The 17,391-nt window shown below is 40.8% G+C and overlaps 1 protein-coding gene across 1 annotated transcript in view; it reads left to right on the top strand.

Moving 5' to 3' along the window:
• The window catches only part of CAMKMT (calmodulin-lysine N-methyltransferase), a 245,010-nt gene that overhangs the window by 13,281 nt on the left and 214,338 nt on the right, over positions 1 to 17,391 (top strand). Inside the window, exon 3 of the mRNA XM_054168402.1 lies at positions 4,082 to 4,146. Coding sequence (XP_054024377.1) covers positions 4,082 to 4,146 — 65 coding nt within the window. The remainder of the gene's footprint in view (positions 1 to 4,081; positions 4,147 to 17,391) is intronic.

Genomic DNA, 17,391 nt, shown 5'->3' on the forward strand with positions numbered 1-17,391 from the left:
GCAGTGGTTCCCAAACTATAAGATGTGTTTTTTAGGTGCAAGACTAAGTAGCATGATACTTATGGCAGAATTTGGGATTCAAGAATACCTGTGCTTACAAGTGTATGTAACTTCTCATCTACTAGTCAGATGGAAAAGAATTAGGGAGTAGCTGGTACAATTAGTCAGCAGGCTCTACAGATAGTATTTCAAATGGAGAAGCATGTGACTCTTGCTCCTTGGAAGTGTGTCCCCTGAGCTCTCACTTTCACAAGTTGGCACATCACTTTCCTCACTCCTAAAACTTGTCAGCAGTAGAAGTTATAGTCAATGCTTCACTGTTTGGATTCCATAACTGTTAAGCGGTTAGCAGTGGAATTTTAGAGCCTCTTCTTTAGGCTGGTGTAGGTGCTCTATCAGCTTGATGAGGTATTTTCCTATCATGCAAATTGACTTTAGAAGATTTGCTCTTACTAATGTGGAGTTGTCTTTAAGTAGTTCATAATGCTAATATAGGTAAGATCCGAGATGTGATTTTTGGAGTAAACTAATGCAGATTTGCTATCCAGGTTATGGTTGAAATAATGGCTACTCATTCCAGGAGGCTGAGCTTGCTCCCTGCTTTTGTTTAGTGAAGATTTCATGGGGAAGCAGCTGTTAAACATCAACTGTGTCCAGTTTCACAGCGAGTGGGCATCTGGAAGACTGAGGAGAAGGAGACGTCCCTTATAGCAAAGCTGGATGCTTCTCATCATTAAATTATGGCTCACTTACGTGCTTGCCATGAACAGCAAGAAAGAGATTGCGGAGACAGAGTTAGAGACTGAATGTTGTAGACAGACAGAGAAAGGTGTCTGTGTAAAGTGCCTCTGCTGGCCAGGAGAGCAAATGTTGGGGTGTGTTGTGTTTGTACTTGGACAGCACAAGCTTTTGGCCACTGGATAAAAAAACGTGTATTTGAAATTTGTGTATATTAATTTTACTTATGGAAAGAATGTTTAATAATCAGAGAAAGAACTGATCATTAATGAAAACTAAGTGTACCAAAAATAAATGTAGATGAAGAATGTTCATTGTGTTAAATAAAATGTCACCAGATTTTAGGGTCATCTTAAAAACTATGTGCGGCATACATATGTTGTGGCATCTTAGCTTATTCTTCAGGCTGAAGTACTTGGAGCTATCTACTTCTCATCTACAATTACAAGCCATAATGTTGGAAACAGCCTGAAATTTGATTTGTTGATAATTGTAATGCCAGTGCTGAGGTTGTATATATATTTTTTTCTTTTTTCTTTTCTCCTTTATCTGCCTTTTGGCACTGAAATATGAGAGTTGTATTCTTCCCTAGATCAGGATACTCCACTTACTTCTCTTTTTCTTCATAGCATTCTTTTGAACTCTAAGTACTGGATTGCTAAACTGTTCATCTTCACCTTTGTTTGCTTCCCTTGGAGACTTGCATGATAAATCTTCTTTATATATGAATTATGTACATAAGGACACTGAGGGGCAACAAAAAACAACCAACCAAAACATGTTACCCCAGAACTAATCTACAGTCCAGCAAAGATTTCTTTGCAGTCTCAGCATCTTCTTCCCCCCAGCCCTTTATACTCATTTAGAAGATGAGACATTCACAGCTGTCTGTGAGACCCTAACTGTGTCAGACATATGCACAGTTACAGAGTTTGTAGGATGCTAAGGAGTCATCAGGGGGTGGTTTAAAGGGCATCTCTGTGGCTGGCGTAACTACTGGTCCTGTCTGCTTTCTTGTCACTTCCCTTGAATTAATTCTTTTGCTTTGGTTGTCCAATCTGATTGAAAACAAACTAATATATAAAAAAACCCCTTGGTGATCTTTGAGGTCTCTTCCAACCTTGGTGATTCTGTGAAGTGTGTGTTAAGTCCACACAATCCATCAGAATTCTTGCAAGCTTGCACTGCAGCTAAGGAATGCATTTTTGGTTTGTTTTTATGTAGCTGGGAGAAGAGCTCTTGCGTTCAGTCAGATCTTTTGTAGCATCTATCATATATTTTGTTGCCCCAGTTTATGAGCTCATTTCAGTTTGTTAACTTGATTTCCATTTGATTGTGCTTTTAAAAAGGATTACATATAAACATATATGAACATACAAATGTTCATTTAATGCTAATGCTGATATACTGATATACTTTTGCACTACAAATATAATTTCATATTTGTAAAAAGATTGATTTTTTATCGTTGTTGACGGTTTTGCTTTTTTTTTTCATTCTTGCAGCAGCCTTCATGAAAGAGAAGCTGAGAGAATGAAAACTAATTCTGTAGGCGCTAGAATTGTTGAATTTCTTCATTTTTTTCAAGTTGGTATGTTCCTGAGTAACCTTGAAAGGTCTGTTTGAAACATTATTTCATAGAATCATAGCATCACAGAATGGCTTAGGTTGGAAGGGACCTTAGAGATCATCTACTCCAACTGCCCTCTCATGGGCAGAGTCACCTCTCAATTATACTCGTCTGCTCAAGGCCTCATCTAACTTGGCCTTGAACATCCCCAGGCAGGAGGTATCCATAACCGTTATGAAAAGTCCCTCTAGCCTTCCTGTAGGATGCCTTTGGATATTGGAGGGCAGCTCTACGGTCCCCCCAGAGTCTTCTCCAGGCTGAACAACACATGTCTTTGTGGCCCTCCTCTGTACTTGCTCCAACAGCTCTATGCCCTCATGGAGACACCAGAACTGGACGGAGTGTTCAAGGTGGGGTCTTACAAGAGCGCAGGGGGAGAATCACCCATGTATTTTACTGCCTTGCTGAATGTTTTTTAGATTTTTCAATGTGTTTGTGAATTAGTTATGTGATTTGATTGTTGGTTATTCTTTCATTTTGTTCCTTTTGGGCCTAGATTGCCTCAGAATAATGAATTAAAAATGTTAGTTTGGTATTTTTTTTTTTGTTTGTGTGCGTATATGTGTGTTAACCTAGCTAGCCTGACATCTATAATGCTTAGAGGAAGCTTCTTAGGCAAGATTTTATTCAACTTCAGTGCATACTCATTCTCCTTCTGTCAGTGTTTGCTCACTGTGTTCTAAAATTTGCAGTTGGTATGTGAAATTCACCTAATTAATTTATTATCCCCAGTTTTCAATGTTTATTTCACTTGAGTTACACAAATGTAAAGTGAAGGAGAATGTAGTTCCCTAAATGCATGAATCAGTTCCATTGTCCACATTAATTAAATGAAGTGTTCTTGTTTTTTTTAGGGGAGAAAATAGGAGTATGTGTACAGCTGCTATTCAGGAATAGCCTTTTGTCTTCCCTCTTCAGAGAAATCACTTTACCAAAATTCTTCCTTTCCCTTATGCAACTAAACAAAAATTGATACTCTTTGGAAACGTTGTTGTTTTGGTATTCTTTTCTGAGAAACATGTTTGTGGTTCATGGACTTCAGTGATGGAACTTTGAACACTAGTGACCGTACCCTTGATTTCTCCCTGGTGTGTACCTGTTTGCTGCTTGTTTATGAAAGGGGTGTATGAGAAGTGAGGAAGTGCTGTTGTGAAATTAAGACACAAACAAGGTTGTATATCAAGATGGGACTATTCAATAAAGAGAGAGAAACTGGAGCAAACAAGAAAGAGAAAGAAAAGGGAGAGAGCAGGAGAAAGAATGGAGAGAGAGAGAGAGAGAGAGCAGGAGTGATAGTTACCACCCCATGGCCCTTCTTTGGTGGTGCAGGGGGAGAGACATTCCTGGGCTGCTGCCTCCAGCCCAAGATGACCACAGTTATGTTCCCCCTAATAAGCTGGTATAGCTCAGGGCTTTTATACTCTTCTCGGTTCTTTCATCATAGCTCCACCTGGCCCATACCCTAGTCACATTGCAAAGCATATGTGACTGCCAGGTGTGCTATCTCCGGGGGCAGAGTTGATGCATCAGGTGGGTCATGCATGATGATCTTATCTTTGTTGAGATGCTACTCAGTTCTTAGTGTAATCATCACATCACCAGATGATTTACCTGTCCAAGAGAGGATTCTTTTAGCAGCAAATCTCTTTTTTGAAGAGGGAAAACTTATATCATTTCTATGTTGGTAAAGTCACTGTTTCTGTTTTCTTTCAGATTTCACAACAGAGAGTTAAATGTTAAAGATGTTCTTACAAGTTTTGACAACACAGGGAATGTCTGTAAGTCATTGTTTATTTCGTTACAGTGCTACGTTATATCAATATAAAATGCTGCTATGTGACCCCTCAAGAATCATCTCATCCAGCTGAGAAACAGTATTACTGCAGTCAGAGATACAGATCTACTTACACCAAAGCATTTTACATGTTACGCTGTTTTACATAGTGCTGTAGTTTTTGTCCATGCATTGTTAAGTCATCTCAGTACAGGATATTTTTGGTTCTGTGACTGCAGTGGGAACATTACAGCAGCTGGACTGGGCTGGACAAAAAATTAGTTTAGCACATTGATTTGTGTTGACCCCAGGCCAGCAGTAGTTATCTGAGGAACAGTACAAGAACATGGGACACAAACAATGATACTTGTAGCTTGGAGAGGGAAACTCAAACCAGACGAAAAAACACAGAAGAAACACAGTCAAGGTTTACCATTCCTCCCCACAGACTTGTGGATCCTAGAACATGGCATAAATTCAGAAAACAAAGGGGAAAAAAATGTGCAAGAAAATGTTGCTGTGGCTATTAAATGTAAAAACATCACTTACGGCTTGGGAAGTGCTAGTTGTTAGGGGAATTAGTGGGGTAGCAGGATGATGTTTGTCATGATCTTTCACTCTCATCTAGGTCGTTAAATAACTCAGATGTTTTGAGCAGCAGAGAGTTTGGGATTTTTTTTTTTTCCTAAAAGGTTTTAGGACACACTGCATGGTGAGAATTTATTTACTGGGCTCTAAATTTCACTTAAACAATTAGGACTGATTTATCAGACAACAGTTAAATATTTGAGTGTTCTGTTTTGGCTGCCATACTGAGTATTTATCAGCAAGATTTAAGTTTTCTGAGAGATTGTTAGATTATGATACAGTTTGGTGTTAAACATGACATTGTGTAAGAGCTGAAACCTGTTGCATAATACATTCTTTTTAAACATAATTTGATTTCAAATAACATGATTTGTGTGATTTTAGAGGTAGGCTTTTTGTTTATTCTTAAGTACCTGATCTTTCAGGGAGCTTTTCTGTGATCTTGTTGCTTGATTTTTTTGTTTGTTTATGTGTTTATGGTCTTTAACAGCCACGTTACCATACACCATGAAAAGAAGAAAGGTAGAGGAGACTCTTTCCACCCAGTAGATATCTTTCTCTCTTCACTCCCAGTAGATACCGACTCAGTACAAGATGTGCCACTAGCTGGCAGCATTATATAAAATATCAATAAGCAGTTTTTGAGGAATTCTTGTGACTGTTTCCAAAAGTGATGCTGTACATCAGCAAGACTCAAGACAGAAGTGGTGCCAGCTGCAGTTAGCTCTTAGTGGTGTATTGCAGGGTTCCAAGTGCTAACTCCAGAAATTGCCTCTGCCCAATGTCTTGTTAAAATTTGGTGCCTATGCTTGTATTCTGTTAAATCAAAAAGATTTCTGAAAATGCATTTTCATTTTAGGACTGCTACTTTGAATGAAAATACACACTACAAATTACAATTGGTTTTCACTTTCCCAGAAATGTGACCTTTTTTCTCCCTTGTTCATCCTTTGAGGGAGCAGTTTCCATGTGAAACTCTTAAATTAATTCTTCACACAAACAGGATGTGATGCTCAATGTACTTCATTCAGCTTTAATTCTATGCATAAACAGAAGGCAGGGAAAAGAGGACTGAAATGAAGGAAAGGATCGGTCTGTTCATTTTAAACAGCAGTATGCCATCTGTTAAAAAGATGGAACATCCTGAGACCATTCCTAGTCCTAAGATAGTCCTTTCAAAGAACTGCTGGATCCCAGGCAGAAGGTTCAGTGGTGGCATTGTGGGATGGCATCAGCTGGCTCTAGGAACCACATGCTGAGCTCATCCTTGTGGAAGAAAAATCTCTTTTGCAACAGATTGTTCAAAAAGCCAGGAAAATTCTGTGAGAATGAGCTTTTGACAGTATCACATTCTCCTGCTTTTTCTAGTGGGAGAAAGCAGTTACCACTGAGATGCTTGTAGAATTCTGTCCCTGCAGTGATCATTTACAAATAGGTGTATATTTTCATTCAGTTAAATTTAAGAAGACCAAAATACAAATGTTTTCACTGGGTGCCACCAGTCTAAGCAAGCTGTAGCCCATGAAGGAGAATTTTAGTGATGAAATAACAGCAATTTGGGGGATTTTAATCTAGTGTCATCCACGAGATGTTAACACAGAAACAAGATATTCCAGAATGCTAATGTAGTATAAAATGGCAAGTATGCTATATGTAATAGCTAAAGATTTCCTTGTGAACTGCATCTAGCATTAGGTAATAAGGTAACCATTTAAAAAACCCAACAAGTCCCATACATTACATTCTACTTGGTAGGGTGTACAATTACTTGTTTTGGAACTAAGAAAGCAGCAGAGGGTGCTACGGATACAGAGCTACCCAGGCACAGACTCCAAAGCTATTGCTCCTGTAGGCAAGCAGATCCTCCAAAGAGTTAAGCTTTTAGTTAGAGGTTGATGTAAATAGGGTATCTTTATATTCTGTAGCCTGTATTGTAGCATGTAGCTGGTAATCTGTATGGCATGGCATTTAACAAGTCCAAGTGCCGGGTGCTGCACTTTGGCCACGGCAATCCCATGCAGAGCTACAGGCTGGGGTCAGAGTGGCTGGAGAGCAGCCAGAGAGGGACCTGGGGGTGCTGATTGACACCCGCCTAAACATGAGCCAGCAGTGTGCCCAGGTGGCCAAGAGGGCCAATGGCATCCTGGCCTGTATGAGGAATAGTGTGGCCAGCAGGAGCAGGGAGGTCATTGTGCCCCTGTACTCTGCATTGGTTAGGCCACACCTTGAGTACTGTGTCCAGTTCTGGGCCCCTCAGTTTAAGAAGGACATTGAGACACTTGAACGTGTCCATAGAAGGGCAACAAGGCTGGTGAGAGGCCTTGAGCACAAGCCCTGTGAGGAGAGGCTGAGGGAGCTGGGACTGTTTAGCCTGGAGAAGAGAAGGATCAGGGGTGACCTCATTGCCCTCTACAACTACCTGGTTGTAGCCAGGAGGGGGTTGGTCTCTTCTCCCAGGCAACCAGCACCAGAACAAGAGGACACAGTCTCAAGCTGCTCCAGGGGAGGTTTAGACTCGAGGTGAGGAGAAAGTTCTTCACTGAGCGAGTCATTCGTCTTTGGTATGTGCTGCCCAGGGATGTGGTGGAGTCGCCGTCCCTGGAGGTGTTCAAGAGGAGATTGGACGTGGCACTTGGTGCCATGGTCTTGTTGTGAGGTCTGTCAAGACAGGTTGGACTTGATGATCCTTGGGGTCTCTTCCAACCTTAGTTATACTGTGATACTGTAAATCCAGAAAAAGTAGAATTCCATGTTCACTTGTTTTCTTGAATATATTTGTTAATACTTTTTTTTTTGGCTGGAAAATGTCGCATCATTTCCTGAAAAGGTAGTATCTGGATATAGCCACTATTACAAAATAGCTACTCACTATCTTTAGAATTGTTTTTATGTGTGCTAATTTTACATTTAGAAACTCCAGTTTCTGCATCAAGCTTGATATTTGAAAAAATTATTGTTGGGTTGGTTTATTTTTAAATGTGTTCTCCTCCCTATATAACTGAGCTAGGTAAATTGGAGAATACTGTTGTACCTTCATGCTTTTCATTAAAATAGTGAGAGAGAAGGATTTTTCTTATATTCTTATATTTGTTATATTTCAAGTCCACACTGGACACGACACTTTTTTTTTTTTAATGCATATCAAGGGTAAAAAAAAAGTAGAAACAAATGGATTTTTTCCTGTTAGGGGATTTTTCTTCTTCTTCTTTTTGTATTAGGCTTATTTGCATTTTTTAAATTATGCTTATTTAAAGCTGGTAATTGTATAACTTAATTTTACTTAAAAATAAATTAAAATATGTTTTAAAACAAAGAATCTTTCCTTCTTTCTTCTTTCCTCTCAAATAACAATATTCAGAGGAATGTCTTCTTTCCTGGTGGTACAGCTACCTCAGAGAGCTACTTGTTTCTTCAGAGGTATCTAAGCTCCTTTCTGAAGAGATTGTGATAGCTACTGATTTGTCATGCCTGGAAGGATAGATGCCATCAAGCTACTTGGGGAAAAGCATAGGATGGCATTCTTCATGGCAGCAGAGGTGGTCTTGTATTTTATGTAACATAGAATCAACAAGGGAGCAAATTGTGTTTTTCAGGTGCTGCTATGGAAGCTTCCTCTCTCTTTTTTTTGGATGAAATGTCTTGTTTTCCATAGTGAAAACCATACTGACTTGAATATGCTTCCTGCTTTCTGTGTGCCTCAGTAGGTATTGTCACCTGAAGGAACTACTACTTGCCTTCTGAGCCTTCCCTCATTCCAGCAGCATGACAGTTTGAAATTGTTTACCATGTCAGAACCTCACACCCTCTTGAGAAAGTTTTCAGCAAAAAATAAATTGACTGGAAGAGTGCTTGTATGGCAATGATACATGTTGTTTTGAATGAAATACCATATTTATGATACCAACAGTTTACTATTTACTATGCAGCTTCCTATTAAATAAAACATTTCATGATGAGGGTTAAGAAGAATCAGCTGTTTCCTCCCTCCTTTCCCCCATCCAATTCACTTCTCTCATTCAGTTTACAGTATCATCCCAAGCAGTTGCACTTGACACAGTGAGCATAAAGCTTATGGAATGGAGCAGAAAATAAATATCTGAGGAGAAGCTGGTGTTTTTCAAATTACTCTCGCTGCCAGAAATGTTTTTATGAAACTGTTCTCTGGTGGAATATCAGAGATTTGCCTGGTTTAAGTACTGTCCTGAAGTCTTCTGCTTTTCCCCTTTGCTATAATCTTCCTTTTATCAGGAGCTTATATGTGAAAAAATAAGCATAAACTGGGATCTGTTTCTTTTAATGTTTTGGGTTGTTTTTCTCTGCTACATATTCCAACATAACTTGACTTTTTGCCTATACTTTCAAACACAGCACCATCTGGGAATGAAGTGGGAAGTGAAGAAGCTCATCTGAGCTGTCCTTCTTCAGTCAGTCTGAAGTTTTTGTAATAATAACTTCTGTTCAGAGTATTTCAGTGAGAACCTTTTGGTAAAAATACATTCATCTACTAGAGCAATTGCAGTTACTTTCCTGTGTGTGAGCAGGGTTTTGTGCCTTGGCACTCTGATTAGCTGGATTTTTGCATCACATCTGGTGTCTTTATCTTTATAGAGATTGTTGGCGTAAGTGTAGTTCTAAGTGTACTACTCATGCTAGTCTGACTTTATGTGCTGGTGTTGACCTTCTAAAGTCTGAAGCACTTTTTAATGCGTTCTGTGGATTTTGAATCGATTACCATGACAAGTTGGATCATTTCATTAAAATTAATTAAAATAATTTAAAGAGAGGCTCTAAGACTTTAAATTAGATGGCTGGAATGAGAATAGTATTAATTAATGAATGTTACATAAAATAATTTAATCACTTTTTAAACTGAGCTACGATGGGAAAACAGTGATGAACATCGCTTTAAGATGGACTATGTTATTAATTAAGCTTAGTCTTTTAATGGATTATAGAGTTTTCTCTTTAAATATTTCAAATGAGTTTTATTTAGCTTGATGTGCAGTAGGTTGTTACAGTTGTTGCAAGTTCTTTGTTCTTTTTGTTTTCACCATTCCTTTTACTTGCCATGTTCTAGCCATGTTGTCAGTGCTACTTTTTACAGAAGTACAGGTGTGAGGTGCAAACCATGCTCAAGAAATGCTCCAGTTCAAGTGCATACTTGAGTAGATATGTTTTGTGCAATACCTTGTGAAGCTCCTGATGGGGTCTGACTTATGCATCAGATGGGGCATTTCTCTCTATTGTTTTCTTAGTGGCTATAGCCGTGGAGGTAGCAAGGATAGTCCCTGTCCTTTTTTTCCATACTGAAATGTTCTGTATAACTTACACCTTGGTTTGGTTTTGTTCCAGTGTTTTTTCAGAGAACTCTCTTAAAGGTGCCCTTTAAAAAGTCATGTCCAATCAAATGAACTCGTTTCTTTGGAAAATGTTAGGGGGAAACTTGTTGACTTGATTCGGCATCAGTGTGCAGAACTGCAATTAAAAAAAGCTGCTTTGCACAAAATATTCCCAGAAATGAGAATTTGAAACCTTTGATGAATAACATATCTACTTGAAATCTTTTGTCTGATTATAATTCTAACTGAAAAGTATTATGAAAACTAACTGACATAGGAGTGACCAGATGAAAATCCAATGTAGCACTATTATTCATGTGCATAGCTTGACAAATTAAATACTCTCATTGAGTACCAGTACATTAAAATAAAATCATAGGATTTAAAATATTTTTTCATAATATTGTCAATAAACTGGAAAGAAATTCCAGGAACCTGAAGAACAGTTATTTTTTGGGGGGGTAAGTCTGGTGGATTCAAAGACACCCTAAAGAAATGGTTTAGCAAATGGAAAATGTATGAGGAATATGTGTACAACTGCATGTTTGTACTAAGTACTGGAGGCCCAGGCTTGTGTTTGTCAGCTGAGATTGCAGCCATCCTGCAAAAGGCTTGAGTGGCTAGCCTACAAAACAAAGATTCAGAACATCCTGGTCCCAGCAATGGTGATTATATACCTTTCCTTTCTGGTAGAAAATATCTCCTGATACCTGATAAGAGTCTGTTTTACTGAAGCTTAAACTTACCATTGTTTTGTTTATTAGCAAAAGTGGCATTTTCTTTTGTAGTAGCTTTTTAGTTATTTCAGGTCTTCATGTGGTGTTCCCTGTATGTTCTTATTCCGAGCATGCTAAATTCTATGATTTTTTCTAAAGCTACATTTTTTGCTCATTCTGGCTTTTTTTTAGACTCTGTACATCTGATTTGTATATCTCTTGAACAATGTTTGTCAAAACTGGGCATAATAGTCCAGCTGAGACCTTCATAATACTAAGTAAACAGGGTGCTTTTTCATTTTGTGACCTGTAAATCCCAGTATTTTATTTTCTCTCTTTAAACAGCGTGACTTTGACTCCTGTTGAGCCTTTGCCTTGCCATAAGATCCTGGTCTCCTTCAAAAGGGATCAGTAATTCATGATTCTATATTTATGTAGTACATTATTATTCCCAAATGCCATACATGGTACTAGTCCCTGTTGAATCTTTTCCTGTTTCCAGACTTCTCCCAATATATTCCTTTTGTCCTCTGAAACTTGTTTTCCCACATACTGGACTTCCTAAGTTGATAAAAGGCTAATTTAATAAGCATATTGTTGCCAAATACAGCAAGAAAACTCCCTGAGACCAATAAGGTGTTAGGCATTTCTTCATTTTGGCGACCCACACATAGGGAATCACTCCACCTAAGTGTCCCAACACCAGTCAAATTCAGAGAATACCTGCTGGCATCTCATACATAATCACCATTTTTCTAAGAAGTGATTAGCATATTCATATTAGCTCATGGAATTTATTGCATATGCAAATCTGCACACATGCTCATTATATACTGCAGGGATCCCCTGCTGGTCATTTGGAGTGTCCATCCTTTTCCTCCTTATGGCCTTTAGCTGAACATCTTCTTTGTGCATGCTGCTCTCTAGGCTGTCTGGTATGGTTGATGAGACAGGCTCACTGCAGATTCAGTCTAAACCAGTTTGCTCCTTGCAACTTATTCTTTCTCAAGCCCACAGTTACAATTTCTTATTGTTTACACAGTTAACAATGATTGCTCTCCAGTCAGTTTTCATTATCAGTTCTGCACTTATCTTACCCAAATTTTAGACTGTTTCTTGTGGAATTGTCAAAAAACTCTGAAGTTTTGATATAAGACATCTACTGCTTCTGCCCTATACACAAGCTTCTTATCTTGTTTTTTCTTTTTAATTAAATTCCGTAATTTATTTTTTGTTATTGTTTCTTTATTATGGAATATGCAACAAAAGAATGAAAAGCATGAATCTGTTTCAAGTTTTTAATTATGTGAAGATGAGGGAGAGGGTTAATTGAATGAAATGTTACTCTTAATTATAGAATGTATTATTGTCTTCTGCACTGCAAGCCACCTGATGATTTTCAGTCTTACAATTTCATTCACTTCCTGAAGGCCATTGTTTCAGTCATTTGTACAGATCTCAGATAGAATATACATAGTTTTTTCTTGTAGTTCTTTGGTGTCCTGAGGAAGAAATTCAGCTACACTGTGTACTGGTTTTGTGACATGTTACTAGCTGTAGTCTAGCAAAAATTAGAATAGGGTTGTAACAGCCCTGTACCCCAGTGCCCTTTTCCTCCCACCTCCTGACAATCCATAAATATGATGGAATGTAAAATAATACAAGATAGGGTTTGGGGGTTGGGGTTTTTTGGTTGGGGTTTTGTGGGTGGCATTTTTGGTAGTTTGGGATTATTTGAATGTGTTTGTGCTTCTTGCACCTGAGAAATAGAATTCTGCTGGTCATGTTCAGTACTGGGAAAAAAAGATAATTTGAGCCTTCTATATCTTTTAACATTAACTCTTTGTCTACTGGTATACATTGTTGAACTGTGACCTATGATTTGTGAATTAAATTTACTTTCTGTCTACACTAGTGCTGGATGAATGCAGACTTCCTTGTCTAGATACTTTTTTGGGTTCTGGGTTTTTTGTTTGTTTTGGTTGGGTGGGTTTTGGTTTTTTTGTTTGGTCATTTGTTGGTTTGTTTTGTTTTGTCCCTTTATATTTAAGCCAATTCCAGTAGTTTAAGGCAGTGTTTCGTTGTCTTGTTTAAATTTGTGTTTTGTATCATCTCAGAAGAGGTACAGAGGCATTTCTATACACTTAGTGGCATGGACTGTATTTCACCACTGGTGGCACTCCAGGATTTGTGTAATTCTCCCTTTCTTTGGAGTTTGGCTTCTTAACCTGATACATTCATGGTCTTGAAACCTTTCTTTTATATAGGTGCTTAAACCACATCCATTAAAAAGTATGGAAGGAATAACTTTTTTGTTTTGTTAACTTCTCATGTGGCAGCTACAGATTTTATGTAGAATTTATTTGGCTTCAGACACCAGTCTAATGCTTATAACACTCACCAGGTGGTCTCATGAAAGTAGGGGAGGCCAGCACACTTAAAATAGCAAAGGGTGCAGGCTCATAGCTCTTTTCTGCTCACCTCCTAGAGCTCCTTTCAGGGATAGCAAGACAAGAAACAGTATTACTAAGTGTATTGGGTACTCCCCTTTCTCATGAAGAAACAAACTTTTTACTCATTATAAACATTGAGCACTAAAATGAGAGCAGCTTTGTAAACCTTCACTTAAGAGTAATTGCATTTAAGTGGTAGCAGTAGCAAGAGGTTATTGTAAGCTGCCTTTTAAAGTTGTGCAGATACTCAGAAAGGCAGTAGGACCGACAGAATGCTTAAACAGGAATAAAATGGTCGTGCAAGTTTGTAATTTAAAAGTGAAGCTCTCTGCACTAGTTTATAAATGAACAGTAAAATATACTGTGTTTGAACTGATCATAATTTTAAGGAAAAAATGCAGGTGTATACTAAGAAACTACAATGAATTGAGGGAGAAACAGACAGCATTTCAAAGCTCTCCAAAATAATACCTGCTAACTGTTTGCACAGATAAACTTCCTGCTGAATTATTGTCCTCATTTTTAAAGCACCTGTTTAAAAGAAGTATTTATATCCTTCCTATTCCCTGGTCCCTGGGGCTGGAAGAAAGGAAACATTACAGCCATTTTTTAAAAGGGCAGAAAGAAGGACCCTGGGAACTACCAACCTGTAGCCTCACCTCTGTGCCTGGGAAGATCATGGAACAGATCCTCCTAGATGCCATGCTAAGGCACATGGAGGACAGGGAGGTGATTCAAGACAGCCACCATGGCTTTACTAGGGGGAAATCCTACCTGACTAACCTAGTGGCTTTCTATGATGAAGTGACTCTGTCAGTGGGTAAGGGACAACCTATGGATGTCATCTATCTGGACTTCTGCAAGGCCTTTGACACGGTCCCCCATAACACTCTACTCACCAAGCTGGAGAGATTCGGATTTGATGGGTGGACTGTTCAGTGGATAAGGAACTGGCTGGATGGTCACATCCAGAGGGTGGTGCTCAGTGGCTTGAAGTCCAATAGAGAGTGGTGCCCCTCAGGGGTCTGTGCTGGGACCTGTGCTGTCTAATATCTTTATCAATGATACAGACAGTGGGGTTGAGTGCACCATCAGCAGCTTTGCAGATGACACCAAGCTGAGCGGTGGTGTCAATACACCAGAGGGTTGGGATGTCATCCAGAGGGACCTGGACAAGGTGGAGAGGTGAGCCCAGGTGAACCTCATGAGGTCCAACCAGAGCAAGTGCAGGGTTGTGCACCTGGGCCGGAACAATCCTCACTATCAATACAGACTGGGGGAAGAGGTGATAGAAAGCAGCCCTGTGGAGAAGGATTTGGGGGTGCTGATGGATGAAAAGCTGGACATGAGCAGACAGTGTGTGCTTGCAGCCCAGAAGGCAAATCACATCCCGGGCTGCATCAAAAGATGCATTGCCAGCAGATCCAGAGAGCTGATTCTGCCACTTTACACTGGGGAGACCTCAGCTGGAGTATTGCATCCAGGTCTGGAACCCTCAGTATAGGAAGGACATGGATGGAGTGTGTCCAGATAAGGGCTGTGAAAGTTGTCAGGGTTGGAGCAGCTCTGCTATGAGGCCAGGCTGAGAGGGCTGGGTTTGTTCAGTCTGGAGAAGAGGAGGCTCTGGGGAGACCTAATAGCAGCCTTCCAGTACCTGAAGGGGGCATACAGGAAGGATGGAGAGAGACTGTTTACAAAGGCCTGTAGTGATAGGATGAGAGGCAATGGCTTCAAACTAGAGAAGAGCGGATTTAGATTGGATGTTAGGAACAAGTTCTTTACTCTGAGGGAGGTGTAACACTGAAACAGGTTGCCCAGGGAGGTGGTTGGGGCCCCATCCCTGGAGATGTTCAAAGTAAGGCTTGACAGGGCTCTGGGCAGCTTGATTTAGTTGAGGATGCCTCTACTTACTGCAGAGGGGTTGGACTAGATGACCTTTGGAGGTCCCTTCCAACCAGGAGCGTTCTATGATTCCTATTGAGTTTTCTGGTTCCAGAATTAGACACATGCTGTCATACCTAGAATTAAAAATCTGTTATATTATAGTAGTGACATTAAACACATGTTCAAGACCAATTACTTAGCAAAGAATTTGTTTATTGTAATCTTTGTTCTAACTGATAAATGCTTTACAATGTAAATGCTTGCAGAGTGTAGCCGCAGCCGGTTGCATTTGTCCTCTGTTAACCTCCAGAAGTTATATTACCTCACACTTTCCTTTGGCAGACAAAAATAATTATAATAGCAATCAACATATATAATACAGATTTCAAAATATTTAATTTTGTTGATACAGGGTAACAGTATAGATGAATTCAGACAAATAAAAATTACTAGAGAGAACCTAAGTGCTGTAAATCTGTTGCAATTTGTATTGCTCCACCCACAAGTCCATGGGACTGGATGGGATCCATCCCAGGGTGCTGAAAGAGCTGGCAGATGAGTTGCCCAAGCCTCTCTCCATCACTCACCACCAGTCCTGGCTCACTGGAGAGGTCCCAGACAATTGGAAGCTGCCAACATGATGCCGATCCACAAGAAGGGCCAGAGGAAGGAGCCAGGGAATTCCAGGCCTGTCAGCCTGACCTCAGTGCCAGGCAAGATTATGGAACAGGTCATCTTGGGGGCAATCACACAGCACTTACAGGGTGGCCAAGGGATCTGGCCCAGCCAGCATGGATTCAGGAATGGCAGGTCCTGCCTCACCAATCTGATCTCCTTCTATGCCCAGGTGACTGCCTGGTGTATGTGGGGCAGGCTGTGGATGTAGTCTGCCTGGACTTCAGCAAGGCCTTTGATACCGTCCCCCACAGCAAACTCCTGGCCAAGCTGTCAGCCCATGGCTTGGATAGCAGCACTCTGAGCTGGGTTAGGAACTGGCTGGAGGCTGAGCCCAGAGAGTGGTGGTGAATGGTGCCACATCCAGCTGGCAGCCAGTCACCAGTGGTGTCCCCCAGGGATTAGTGCTGGGCCCCATCCTGTTCAATATCTTTATTGATGATCTGGAGGAGGGGATTGAGTCCATCATCAGTAAATTTGCAGATGACACCAAGCTGGGGGCAGGAACTGATCTGTTAGAGGGCAGGAGAGCACTGCAGAGGAACCTTGCCAGGCTGGACAGATGGGCAAAGTCCAAGGGCATGAGATTCAACACCTCTAAGTGCCAGGTTCTACGAATTGGCCACAACAACCCCATGCAGTGCTACAGGCTGGGGTCAGAGTGGCTGGAGAGCAGCCAGGCAGAGAGGAAAGGCTGAGGGAGCTGGGATTGTTTAGCCTGGAGAAGAGGAGGCTCAGGGTAGACCTTATTGCTCTCTACCACTACCTGAAGGGTGGTTGTAGCCAGAAGGGAGTTGGTCTCTTCTCCCAGGCAAGCAGTACCAGAACAAGAGGACACAGTCTCAGGCTGCGCCAGGGGAGATACAGGCTGAATGTTAGAAAAAAGTTCTATACAGAAAGAGTGATTGCACATTGGAATGGGCTGCCTGGGGAGGTGGTGGAGTCACCATCACTGGAGGTTTTTAGGAGAAGACTTGACGGGGTACTTGGTGCTGTGGGTTAGTTGCTTGGGCGGAGTTGGATTGGTTGATGGGTTGGACGCGATGATCTTGAAGGTCTCTTCCAACCTGGTTTATTCTATGTATTCTATGTATTCTATGTCTCTTCTCTGAAGCAACCAGCACCAGAACAAGAGGACACAGTCTCAGGCTGGAGGTGAGGAGAAAGTTCTTCACTGAGAGAGTTGTTCGCCATTGGAATGTGCTGCCCATGGAGGTGGTGGAGTCACCATCCCTGGAGGCGTTCAAGAGGGGATTGGACATGGCACTTGGTGCCATGGTTTAGTTGTGAGGTCTGTGGTGACAGGCTGGACTTGATGATCTTTGAGGTCTCTTCCAACCTTGGTGATTCTGTGGTTCTGTGACATGGGGGGTACTGGTTGACAGCAGATGAACATGAGCCAGCAGTGTGCCCAGGTGGTCAAGAAGGCCAGTGGCATCCTGGCCTGGATCATGAACAGTGTGGCCAGCAGGAGTATGGAAGTCATTCTGCCCTGTACTCAGTACTGGTTGGGCCACACCTTGAGTCCTGTGTCCAGTTCTGGGCCCCTCAGTTTAGGAAAGATGTTGAGTTGCTGGAAGGTGTCCAGAGAAGC

The sequence above is a fragment of the Dryobates pubescens genome, chromosome 16 (genome assembly GCF_014839835.1).
Source record: "Dryobates pubescens isolate bDryPub1 chromosome 16, bDryPub1.pri, whole genome shotgun sequence".
Taxonomy (NCBI): Eukaryota; Metazoa; Chordata; class Aves; order Piciformes; family Picidae; genus Dryobates; species Dryobates pubescens.